Source organism: Fukomys damarensis, unplaced genomic scaffold (genome assembly GCF_012274545.1).
Source record: "Fukomys damarensis isolate Sample0158 unplaced genomic scaffold, DMR_v1.0_HiC HiC_scaffold_20, whole genome shotgun sequence".
In the NCBI taxonomy this organism is placed as follows: domain Eukaryota; kingdom Metazoa; phylum Chordata; class Mammalia; order Rodentia; family Bathyergidae; genus Fukomys; species Fukomys damarensis.
The window spans coordinates 30,393,810-30,407,156 of record NW_022900932.1 but is presented as its reverse complement, the minus strand read 5'-3'; the positions used below and the strand labels follow the sequence as shown (position 1 = coordinate 30,407,156).

General features: G+C 34.4%; 1 protein-coding gene across 1 annotated transcript in view; it reads left to right on the top strand.

Annotated features, from left to right (window-relative positions):
• The window catches only part of Ube2d1 (ubiquitin conjugating enzyme E2 D1), a 32,353-nt gene extending 20,151 nt beyond the window's left edge, over positions 1 to 12,202 (top strand). The window contains exons 2-7 of the mRNA XM_010603223.3: positions 2,464 to 2,527; positions 2,629 to 2,660; positions 5,825 to 5,902; positions 6,949 to 7,054; positions 10,172 to 10,265; positions 11,027 to 12,202. Of these exons, the coding sequence (XP_010601525.1) occupies positions 2,464 to 2,527; positions 2,629 to 2,660; positions 5,825 to 5,902; positions 6,949 to 7,054; positions 10,172 to 10,265; positions 11,027 to 11,072 (420 nt within the window). The 3' untranslated portion in view covers positions 11,073 to 12,202. The remainder of the gene's footprint in view (positions 1 to 2,463; positions 2,528 to 2,628; positions 2,661 to 5,824; positions 5,903 to 6,948; positions 7,055 to 10,171; positions 10,266 to 11,026) is intronic.
• Positions 12,203 to 13,347: the final 1,145 nt, after the last annotated feature.

Below are 13,347 nucleotides of genomic sequence, written 5' to 3'. Positions count from 1 at the left end.
AACAAACAACACCAACTATTAAAAAACCTGCAACCACCGCTGGGGGTAGTGGCGCACACCTGTAATCTAGCACTTGGGAGGCTGAGGCGGGGTGATTGTCAGTTTGAGACCAGCCTGAGCTTACATAGTAAGTTCAAAACCAGCCTGAACTGCATATCAAGACCCTGCCTCAATAAACAAAGAAAAAACTGCCACTTAAAAAAGAAAAAGTACCAAGAAGCTCAGAAAAAGAGCATTGGACATGGAAGGGGACCTGAACATCTACCTGGCTCAGTTCTTCAGCTCATGGATCACTCTCTTTAAAAGCCTTTCTTTATCACATTCTCTTCATTTGTGTCTCTTAGAGCACTGAACTTACTGTTGTAATTACCATATTACAATGATTCTAAGGTATAGCTCTTTCTAATTTTAATATTTCTGAAGTCTAGATGCAGCTTACTGATGACTTAAAATTATTATTTTCCTCAATTTCTGATATATAAAGCAAGGGTACAATTTACAACTGCTAATACCTTGGATTTGATGAAATGCAGTATTTATTTGTATGTCTCATGAATAGCCTACACCACTTCCATAGTTTTAAGTAGCAGACATGCACAATGATTTTCTGATTTTTAGCCTCCGCCTTTTTAAAGCTCCAGTCTTCTTGTATGTTGAAATGAATTTTTTTCTTAATGTCACAGGAATTATACACTTAACATGTCTATTCTTCAAATCAGATTATCTTTCTAGTGGTTCCTGTTTTCAGTAAATGACATCTTCATCTGTGTATTTGTGAAGCTAAAATGGGAGAATTTGTACCGCCTGAGGTTGAGTTCCATTTCCATTTGTAGTAGTTATGTGAGCCTGCAGTGATGTGTGTCTCCTTTACTTTTCGTCTGTAAAGTGGAGAGGGTAACAATACCTGCCTCTGCAGATTGTTAGGATGACTAAGGCACTGAGTCATTGTTAGCTGCCACTGATCTTCATTACATCTGTCTGTGACCTTTCTCTCTGCACACGTAATTTATCACAGATCCTGTGATAGGCCCTTCAAAATTTCTCATTTTTGCTGGCCGTGTGGTGATGCACACCTGTAATCTTAGCGCTCAGAGCTAGGGCAGAAGGGTAGGAGGATCGGGGTTCAAGACCAGCCTGAGCCGCATAGAAAGTTCAACACTAGCCTGAATTATATAGCGAGACCCTGTCTCAACCCAAAACAAAAATAACAGCAAAATCTCAAACCCATCACTTTTTATGTCACTGCCTAAGTTCTCTAAGCTTCTATTTCTCTTACCTGTAATAACTAGTTACATAGCTTCTCCTTTTTTTCCATCTTTAATATCAGAACTGTCCTTTAAATCAGAGCATGCCACTTCTTAAAACCCCTGCAACCACTGGGTATGATACCTTAACTCCTTGTTGGGGTGTGTTTTGTTCTCTGTTTTCTGCCCAGCTCCTGCCTACCTCTCCAAGCTCATCTTTGCCACTCTTGTCTCACACTGTCACTCATCTCCCCCAAAACTAACACACTCAGCCCCAAAGGTTCAGTTCAGGTAGCCCTTCCTCAGAGACTGTCCTTGGCCTTCCAAACTAAGGCTCAATTACAGTTTTTTATACTGGATTTATACCTTTATATTTGAAGATAATTAGGTCCTTCCCAACTGGAATGCCAGGCCAGGACTGGCCAGCTCTAAAGCCATGTCTTTTCTGTGCTCCTTCCTTTCCTGCATTTAGGGCAGGAAAGACCATCTGAACCAATATTTGAGGGTTTAAAACATGGTCTCATTGCACTCTTCCTTGCTTTCCACATACCCTTCAGGATGTTCCTTAAACATCCATTTTCCAAGTCTTTATCTCTCTCAATAAATTGTAACCCCTTGGAAGTAGCACTTGGGTTTTTGGGTTTTTGGGTTTTGTTTTGTTTTGGTACCGGGGATCGAACTCAGGCATGGATTCCCTGAGCTAAATCCCCAGGCCAGGACTTGTTTTTATTGTTGTTTGTTTGGTACTGGTAATTGAACACAGGGCCTCACATTTGAGTTACATCAGCAGTCAGATCATTTTTTTAAAGATGATATATATATTATCTACTTAGCACTTAAAGAAAAACATTTACTATTTTAATCTTATTTATTTTTTTAATGGTTGGAGTTATTATAAAAAAGGAATTTAACATCGTCTTCTACACTCTTTTTTTTTTTCAGCTTTAATTGAGTTTATTGGTACATTTTAGGGATACAGTACAGTTACATTCATTGTTGGGATCTTGTACCTCTACATGACAAGTCTTGATTCTCATTTATACTCTTTTAATACCATCTTCCATACTCTTCAATCAGTGACTGAGTATATTTTGCTTACTTATTTTGAATAGAACTACTTAAAATAATTTAAAAGTGAAGTTAATAATCTGTTTAATGAATCATTACACCTCTTCTGTTGGAAAAGGAATTGACCTTGAGTATTTTTGCTTTCCTTCAGGAATTAAGTGACCTACAGCGTGATCCACCTGCTCACTGTTCCGCTGGACCCGTGGGAGATGACCGTAAGCTTTGCTTTAGTAGCTTTTTTGTTGTTGTTTAGTAGCTTTAAAAGTACAGGTGTGAACATTTGTGAGTGACTCTCAAACTTCTCTGTTTGTTTCAGTGTTCCACTGGCAAGCAACTATTATGGGGCCTGTAAGTATACTTCATGTATGTGACACTCATTCCCATAGCCGTACTTTATTTTGACTCTTCACCTTTATCAGTTTGTGACTGAGGAGGAATTTCCTTGCTGTCTGAAACACCTAAGGAGTAAAATACAAATAAGGGTTTCTGATGCTTCTCTAAAGCTAGGATCACTGTGTTGTTTTCCTTTGTCAGCTCCTTCATCAGTACACACAGTCATGGAGTGCCCACAATTTGCAAACAGACTGCATGACTACTTGGTTTTTTTTAAAGACACAAAGGGCCAGTCCATAACCATAGTTATTCTCATATCCCCATAGGTGAGAGAATGTGATTAGATTTTCATTGCTAGAAATGTCTAGCTCAGTAATGGAATTCCAGCAAGTAATAAGCACCAGTTTACAGTAAGTTTCATCAGTGTTCTCCCCCACCCTTCCCCTTTACTGGGGATCAAACTCGGGATCTTGGACTTGCCAGGCAGGCACGGTGCCAGTGAGCTAAATCCCTGGCCCTCATCACTGTTCTTATCTGTGAGAGAGAATTGATAAATATTGCAATGGGTTTATCTCTGATACCTTTTGAGTTTACTTTGGTAGCATTGTCTTAACCAATCATGACTGGGCTGTAATCTGTATGTCTCTCTGCCAGGTAGCTTCCAGGCAGCTTGGACCATGGGTGGTACATGTATGACTGTCCCATCAGGTGACTTTTTATTAATTTTATTAGTAAAAAGACCTATAAAAGTAATTAGCTCCATTTGTACCACGAGGTACAAGCTGCCTAATGGGACAGTCACAGATGTAGTACAGGTGGTTCAAGCCAGCAGGAATGTGTTAAACACAGAATAACCTACTGTTTTTTAACTGGCTCCTCCTAATACTTATTACCTTTGTTAACATTATTTCTCTCTACACGTGACAGTTATGACTTGAAACGGACTTTCTCTGAGCCCAAAATCTGATTGAATAAGAGTGCTCACTGTCAGCTCAAATTGCTTTCTGGGTGAGAGTACCTCAGTAACTTATTTTTATGCATACCACTCTTCCCTCCTCCCCTGAAGGAGCTTTATCTATTAAGTTATGGAGTTTTTAAGCTAATTGCCTTCTGTTTAATTTAAAAACAAAAAATGTTTACTGAGTTTCCTGGAGAGTTATCTTAGATTGCTAAATTGTTATATTAAAGAGTAAAAGAACAACATACAAGGTATATTGAAAAACAAAATGAATGCTTAAAGTTTAAAAAGGTATTACAGTAGAAGACACATTCCCATTAATCTCCCACAAAATAGAACCCCTCCATTGAACACACTTAGTTCTGGAAATCCTTTCCTAAGTGTCTTCAGTTGCACTGTCATTCCTGCTTCAGTGTCCTGAGTTGATTCAAAGCATGTGTCTTTCATGGTTATTTTGACTTTGGGGAAGAGCCAGAAGTTGCAGGTGCCAGATCGAGTGAGAAAGGTGGATGAGAACACAAAGCAGTGTTTTTACAAGCCTGCCTTTCCCTTGGATGGCACTTGCCAGCAGCATTCACCGTATTCTGATTACACCTCGTACAGACACTCACAATAGAGGACTTCCAGAACAGCTTCAGGAAGTGCAAGAATGATGGAATAAGTGTGTTCAAATAGTGGAAGGGAGGAATTTGGGGCAGGGATTAATGGCAATTTGTGCTTGTTTTTCATTATTTAGTAAGAACCTTCGAAATGTTATCATTAAAGACCTATCCTTACCATTTGAGGGCTAGCCCTTCATAAATATTTCTTATGTGAACCACATAGCAAATGATTACAGCTGTTATTCATAACCTCCCTTAAGTGCCCTGTAGAATAATTTCTATAGATAAGCAACCATATTTATCATTGTAATTTGTTCACATTTTCTACATTCCTTGTAATTTTTTATGAACTAGAATTAAACAATATATGTAGTAAGAATAATTTTACAATATAGTCCTCTCATATGTAGACAGAAACTAAAGGGAGGAAGTAATAATAGTCTTTGCTTTTATTGCCAGAATATTAATATACCAATATATTTAATTAAATATGAAGAGATTAAAATAGAATTTAAGGCATATTTTACTATCTTTGTTTTCTTTTTTAACTTGTCTCTAACTTGCAATGTTTTGAACATTTTTAAATGATCATCTTTTCTTCAGCTTTAATTGAGTTTATTGGTACATTTTAGGAATACAGTACAGTTAATTCATTGTTGGGATCTTGTACCTCTACATGACAGGTCTTGGTTCTCATTTTTTCCCCTTGTCCCTGCACTCCCTTCACCCCCTCATCCCCTCCCCATCTACACACACTTTATTTCCATTTTTTCATTTTCTCACATTTTTTCTTTTCCCTTATTACCCTTCCCCTACCCATCCCACCTTCCCTACACCTTTAGCTCCTTTCTTCCCATTTCTAAATGTCAGTAATCTTATTAGGATCTTCTGTATTATTGCAGATTATTCACATCACAGAAACTATTCGGTATTTACACGTGTGCCTTATTTATTTCACTTAGGAGTATATAAATGGTCATTTTTAAAATGACAAAGTTTAAATCTTTTCTCTAAAGTTGATTTCTTATTTGATAGTACTATGAATATTGAATTTACTTAATTTGGGAATTCTTTGTATTTTCTACATTATCTCATAAAATGTTATTAAATGAGTTGAGAGATAAATTAGGTGTCATTTAGCCATTTCTTTTGCTAAATTGTGCCTCTATTCTTGGACCTGATGTGACAATCAGAATTTAAGGTTTATAAGTGAAAAGGTAAGTACAGTACTTGCCAGGACCCTTTATTTATACTGATTACTGCTACAGAAAATTATCTTTTCTCAAAGCAGTCTTCACATGTACTGATCCTAAAAATTTTGTACTCATGAACAGCTTTGTATAGGCAAATCACACCACTGTGTGTGTTTTTGTTTTGCTTTAAACTTTATGGTGGCATGATTGTTGGAAAATCCTTCATACCTGCGAAGGGATGCTTGTTCTCAAGGTAAAGGATTTGAACTCATGACTCAATGATTGTATTATTATCAAACTGTTAATATTTGATAAGAGCATTTAAAATATGGTATTTTTTTCAAGCACAATATTTGGGAAAATCATTTCAGCTGTTAAATAAATTCAATAATCAAACATTGATACACAATTGTTTTGTTATTTCAGCCTGATAGCGCATATCAAGGTGGAGTCTTCTTTCTCACTGTACATTTTCCGACAGACTATCCTTTTAAACCACCAAAGGTATTTTATTTTTGTGATTGATGGGACTCCCATGTCAGGGATTTTACTCTTTTTCCAGAGATGATTTCATGATGTCAAAACCGTGGGTACGTTTAACATGCTCAAACTGTTCTATAAAACTGGTAAACCAGAAATATGCTTTCTTGCTCAAATACTTGTAGCATTTTTTGTAAAACAAAAGACCAATCTACTGTACAATTAGTGTCTTGCCTTTTAAAAAATTTAGATGTAGGTAGTTAGGGAAGTTTTTATAGTCAGGAATTAAATCCCTTTTCTATACAAGGGATTATCTTTCCAAAGTTGACCTTTTCTTTTAAAGTATTCAATAAACATTCATTGAGCACCTACTCTGTCCGGCTACAGTGGAGGATACAAAAGTAAAGATGTCACAGTCTTTCATTTAATGTGTGGGAGAGATAAGAACATATTCTTATTAGATTTAATGACCTGTAAAGATTTAGGAAGCAAATGTTGGGGATACCAAGGAAGAAAAGAATGAATAGATCTGTCACTCAGGAATAATTATGTTAGATTTTTTTAGAAACACCTGATTAAGATCATATGTATGACATATGACAACAGCACATATGACAACAGTTCCTGGGGAAAATTAGGAATCTTAGTAGATTTCTTAGGACAAACAACAATCTGAGGCCTCTCAACTTTTCCCTGAAACAGGGTCAACACCCTGTTTTTAGCGCCAGTTGGCGCTTGCAGGTCTAACTGATAATCAGATGAAGAAAGGGACTGCTTTGATGTGTGATGAAAACCAAGTTAATGGTTCCAGGTGCCACTCAGCCAGTCATACCAGCAGTGTAGACTTTCTTATTTCACACCCAAAATACTTCTCAGTTCTTTGAATAGGAAACAGGGAAACAGAGTCATTTACTTTTAAATATTCAGAACTACTTAAAACCCAAAGCATAAATGTATTTCTCCTCTAAGGCTTTGTAAAGTTGAAGATGTTTTGCCCTAGAGCAAATTTATTCTATTATGTTCTTAATTCATGTACTATCACTGTTTTGCTGTTTTGTTTTTATATTTAGATTGCTTTCACAACAAAAATTTATCATCCAAATATAAACAGTAATGGAAGTATTTGTCTTGATATCCTGAGGTCACAGTGGTCACCAGCTTTGACTGTATCAAAAGGTAATATCATCTGTCCAATGTAGAACCATTGATAATAACAAGACAAGAAAAATGCAGTACAAGTATCTAGAGACCAGTGTTTTTAAAAGACCAATCTACTGTACTTTCTCCTGTTTTAATTTTTTTTTCTCTTATATTACTTTGGCTTTTACAGTTAGCTTTTGGGAGGTGTGGGGTGTGGTTGGGCAAATGTAAATGATAAAATGAGAAGAGATTTAAAATGTTAGAACAAGAAACTTGAAACTAACCCTATTGACAATTATCCTTTTAGCTTGGGTTTTGTGTTTTCAAAAAAAGAAAGAGATAGTATTAAAAAGATTTGGGATCCAGTTGTCCCATTCATTGACAGTGATGAGCAAAACTCTATAGCTGTTTTACTTCACCAAAAAAAGCAAAACAGATTTGGCTGGTAAAAGTTTAGAAAGGAAAGACATACAGTATTTTATACTTCAGAATAATACAGTAAGATGGGATGTTAGTGTAAATTTTAAATTATTAATAGTGTCATTATAATGACTGATACATAATCCAAGCCAAATCTCAAGTTTCACAAATGTATTGTTTGCTAAATTGTCAGTTCTATGCATTCAGAAGCCAATTTTATTTTATTAGGCAAAACTACTGTGCCATCACTCTTTGTGTCTCACTTCTTTGATACAAGAAAGTCTGCCAGTTGAAAAAATACAGTTGGGGTTAGAAGTATCTGCCCCTGAAGTAACCACTCTATTTTCCCTTTTTATATAATTCAGGAAGATTATTCTTTTGAAGGATTAATGGGAAGAATCTGTGGTCATTTCTTAATTTTTTAAATAAATGTTTACCTGACTATATAACTTTTTTAAATGATGAAGTTTATATGAAGCAGGATTCACAGCCACAACCATTTCAAGTATTAGGTAAATGATAAGCTTTCAGGACAGTTATTTAAAACTGGAAGTTTTCTGACCTAAAATGTTCATATAGATTCTAGTTTCCTTTTTTTAAATCTTTCACCCAGTGAATCTGTTGTGCAATAAGGAAAGATTCTGTGGGAAATGGTGTTCAAATTAGTGTACTCTTTCCTGGAATGGTGTCACAAAATGAATGTCATTTGACATGAACAGTCAAGTCCTTATCATTTAAAAGAAATGGCAGACTACCAGATGCTGGCTGATTATATCTTCTGACATTGGTAGCTTTTTTTTTTTTTCTCATTGAGTTTATTGGTACATTTTAGTCATACGGTACCGTTACATTCATTATTGGGATCTTGTGCCTTTACATGACAGGTCTTGGTTCTCATTTTTCCCCCTTGTCCCTGCCCTCCCTTCACCCCTTCCTCCCCTCCTTATTTACAAACATTTTATTTACATTTTTTCATTTTCTCCTGTTTTTTTCCTTTCCCTTATTACCTTTCCCCTCCTTCCCACTTTCCCTATACCTTTAACCCTTTTTTTACAAAAAATAATGTGTCCTTGGCTTCTGGAAACTGTCCTTTAGGAATTTAAACAGCCTCAGTTTCCTCATATGTAAAATGGAATTATGGTAGTTCTAACAGTGGACCCTTGAGTTAAAACTGCCCTGACATACAAACAACTTGGGTTACGACTTGCATTTTGGTTTTAACTTGCAACCAAAGCCTTGAGTTACAACCTGAATGCTGGCTGTCTGTGCTTCCAGATGGTCTCAGATACAGATTTAACCCTTAATGAGTACTGGAGGGAACATACAACATCCTTTCTTGTGTGGGTTTCATTGAGAAATCCTGGGCCAGTGTCTCTCTAAGAACACTGAGATCTGCCTGTGTACAGGAGACAGACTTTGAAGTCTGTGTAGAGAAACCTGACCAACTTGAGTTACAACTAGCCCTCACAAACAAATTGAGTTCGTAAGACCAGGGTCCACTGTACTATATACTTAGGGTCACCCTACATCTGACACATAGTGAGCACTCAGGTCAATGTTAACTGCTACTTATTTCTTTATCTTAATCATTTGGCTTATTTTCATGATAGTAATATCAGGGCAAAAAGCTCATAGCAGGAGTGGGGAGATGAGGAATTTCATGCTTGCATGGGCAGCTCAGACCTCACTCATTTATTTGTTCTTTTTCACTTAATTCAAATGTATTATTTTGGTTTTTATCATGAGTTTAGTTTGAAAGCATTCTGAAGCTATAAGTGAGCCCAGAAAATCTACCTTGTCAGTTTAATATACAAAGCTTCAAGTTTTATTGGACAGATGGGAGGTGAAATATTTATTTTTTCCTTGGTCCTTGGCACCATTCCCCTTTCTTCCTTACTTGTATTAGGGATTGAAACCAGGGCCTCGAGTATGCTAGCTAGTTGAGTGTTGTACCACTGGACCACACTTATTTATGAGTAACTCCTGCTCTAGAAGTTCACCTTTGAACTGGAAAGAGTAAGAAAAGACAAAAGACTGTAGTATTGGGGGAGAAGGTGGAAATGGAAGTTGTTTCAGAGGTTCTGTGTACCCCTCAGAAGTAGTCATATGCTTGCAAAAGAGAAAAACAGGACCAGAGCCTTTGTTCTCTCCTGTTGCAGATAAGAGTATAGCTATTTCCATCAGTATTTTCACATAGGATAACAAGTGTTTTTCAATTTTTGTTTATATTTTTTAATATACAAGTTATGTAATGATCACATTATTTTTAAATGCATGTATTACAAATAAAGTACATAGAATAAAGGATCACTTTTTTAAAACTTTACAAATCTTCCTTTTTGTTAAATAGTGTATACTTAACTAAAGTAAAATGGCACATGAGCTCAATGTCAAAAATGTTTTGAACTGTTATAATTTGATTGTTTTGTAGAGCATTCTTCAATTGAAAGGTTGTTAATAACTACGTTGGAGGCTCACGTTTTTTAAATAAAAAATTCAAATGGAGTTTGAAACTTCAAAGGGAATATTTTCTCATCTATTTTATGATTTTATAATTTTGAAAATCAATGATATTAGCTACAAAAGTTGGTATAAAATGTAATAAATGTAATTTGATGTTTTCATTTTATTTTTTGTTACAAGTTCAGTGCCTATATAATAAAATTATTTTCATGTATAAAACTTTTATAAAATAGAAGGATCATCTAATACAGTGTTCTCTTTTAAATCTAGTTTTATTGTCCATATGTTCTCTACTTTGTGATCCTAATCCAGATGACCCCTTAGTACCAGATATTGCACAAATCTATAAATCAGACAAAGAAAAGTAAGTGCTTACTTCCATTAGTTTCCATTTGGGTATATCTCTGTTCAGTCTGCCAAGACATGGATATTATCCATATATTTTTAAGTGCCTTTCTTTTTAAGCTCAATCTTTATGGAAAACAATTTTTTCCATTTATTGTTTAGTAGTACCTGTTTGATATTTGTACAATATCTGTACATAATTCTAGGCAGTAGATTAACAATGAAAGAATTTAGTGATTGGAGAGGATTATATATCGAATTCTCTGTCTTCTCCTGGGAAGGGAATTTAGTTCTTTACCCACTTGGACCGACCTTACTTTCAAGCTGCCTGAAAACTACTTGACCATAGGTTTATTTGCATTTTGCAGATAATATTCAGACTTGGCTTATGGATTGGTATTACAAGTTGGTCTCCATGTTTTGTTTTTTATATTTTAGGTACATTTTCATATGGCTCATTAGAAAATTCATGAGTTAAAAAAATAATTTGTTTTCTGTTTCATCTATGCATGAGTCTTTGTCGTACTGACTCAATAATTTGTATAGGTATGGTTATTGCAAGTAAGCATGAGAAAGACTGGGTGTGACAGTGCATGCCTATAATCTCAGCTGCTTGAGAGGCTGAGGCAAGACAATTAAGTTCAAGGTCAACTGGGCAACATGAGTCTCCATTTAAAAAAAAAATCAAAGCATGAGAAGGTAGAATATATAGTTCTCTTAGACAATGCTTACAAAAGATGAGATTTGTATGTTTTACTATATTCCTTTGTATGCCTACAGATACAACAGACATGCAAGAGAATGGACTCAGAAATATGCAATGTAAAATCAAAAAAACCTTTTCATATATAACAGTACTGTAAAATCTAGATTTTTTTTCAACATTAACAGTAAATTGAGCGCTGTTTACTGTTTCGTTGTACCATGAAACCCTTTGATTTTTACCCATTTTAAATGTGTTTCTGAAGCAAGACAAAAATTTCCAAAAATACCCTTAAGACTGTGATGAGAGCATTTATCATTTTGTATGCATTGAGAAAGACATTTATCATGGTTTTTAAGAAACTTGGACATCTGCATCTTCAGCTTACAAGATCTACAAAGCAGCTGAAAAGCAACCAAATTATTTTTTGCTGAAACTAGATGTTTTTACATGAGAAATACTGTATGTGTTGTCTGAGATGTCGTCACTTTTATAAATCTGTATTCAGATTTCATTCTTTGTTAGCTCACTTTATAATTTGTATTTTTTTACTGTATAGACTAAATATATTCTATTTACATGTATGTCAATTCGTTATGTTTTTCCTGTGAACAGTATTGAAAAACCCCAACAGCTGATAATTAAATGAATTAACTGTGTCTCTCTTGTCTTAGGATATTCTGTAGACTGATTGCAGATTTCTTAAACCTGAATGATCTTTACACTGTAATCCTCAGTATACTGATTATGGAGAAACACTTGTTTTGATTTTGTTATACTTGACTTAACTTTATTGCAATGTGAATTAATTGCACTGCTAAGTAGGAAGATGTGTAACTTTTATTTGTTGCTATTCATTTCACATTTGAATTTTTTTCTGTATAGGCAATATTATATTGACACCTTTTACAGATCTTACTGTAGCTTTTTCCATATAAATAAAATGCTTTTTCTACTATTTGTCTTGATTACTTAAATAAACAAAAATTACTTTATCTGTAACTAAGGATCAAAACTCTATGAAATTCTGCATGTAATTTGTTTCCAAAGTGTGAAAATGAGGTCTACTATATTTGGTATTAATCACCATTACTACTTATATATAAATTTGTTCTAGATTAGCATCTCTTTACTAAATTGTCTGTCTGTAAGATGATTTACCTTGGTCCCTTGCTATAGATAAGAATTTAAAAGAAGTCAGGGTTTCTTTTGGCTCACATCTAAGATGGATTATTTGCAGAAATACATTTCTTAACATTTTAAAATCTAGAATTTCTAAAATAGAATACCATCTGAATTTGAAAAAAAAAATCCATATTTTACTATAGAAGTTACCAAAAAAAAATTTTAAATGATGCTTCCCTCTGTTTTTATAAATTGATAGCTAAAAATAATTTAAATAAGCAAGTTGTCTTTCTAGATTTTAAAGAAACAAAGTTCTAATGTTTTAGCTTGGAAAAATACATACATTTAGTGTTTAGCATGTATATCAAACTTAAGTGTATCATGGTTAAGTATAGTTGTAACTTTTCTGATTAATGCACTAGCTATAAGTGTGCAAGAATCTGTGATGGGTGTAGTTATTAGCAAAACATTTAAGTTACTTGATTCTTTTATCTTGTTCAGTATTACTAAAACACAAAATAACTTGTTAGAAAATACCTTTATGAATGAATGTAAAATAATTACAAAGTTGTAAAATGAATGTTTAAGAAAATATAGGCTTTAAAAAGTAACTATATTAAGTGATGTCTTAAAACAACCATATCATGAAAAACTTACTTTACTAGCTATATTATTTATTATAAGCTACAGTTGCCCTGAATTTGAACACTCAGTATCAGTAAATTTTAAGGCTGTAATACATTTTGATAGTAGAGGGTTTTGTTTCTTGAGTATCTTTCACTTATTTTTTGAAACTTCAATTTGTTGGCATATATTTTTAGAAATGTCTTTCCCCTTGTATTAAAGTTTTTGAAACCTGCTTAACTCTTGTTTGCCTTTGCTTACATCTGAATTGTACAGTCAGATTACTAAGGATGAGCTCTCATAATGAACTAAAAATTTTAAGTTAATTGGCATAATGATCAGTCAGATCACTGTACTGTGTATATTAGTTTTGCTTAGTTCTAAGAAAGAGAACACAATTTACTTTTTAGAACTAAATTCAAAACCAGCAGCCTTTTAGTAAAGTAAGCATTAATTTAAGGACCTTCTTAGTATTTAAAATGGATAGGCTTGGTTTTTCTAGGCATAGCTGAAAACCATATTCAAATTGGACTCTGCATATTTGTAAATGCCCCATGTGATAAATCGGTGATGTACAAACAGACCCCAAAGACAGCCCTATGAATTAGTCAAAGGAGTTACCTTAAAAAGTAATGAGCCGGGGATTTAG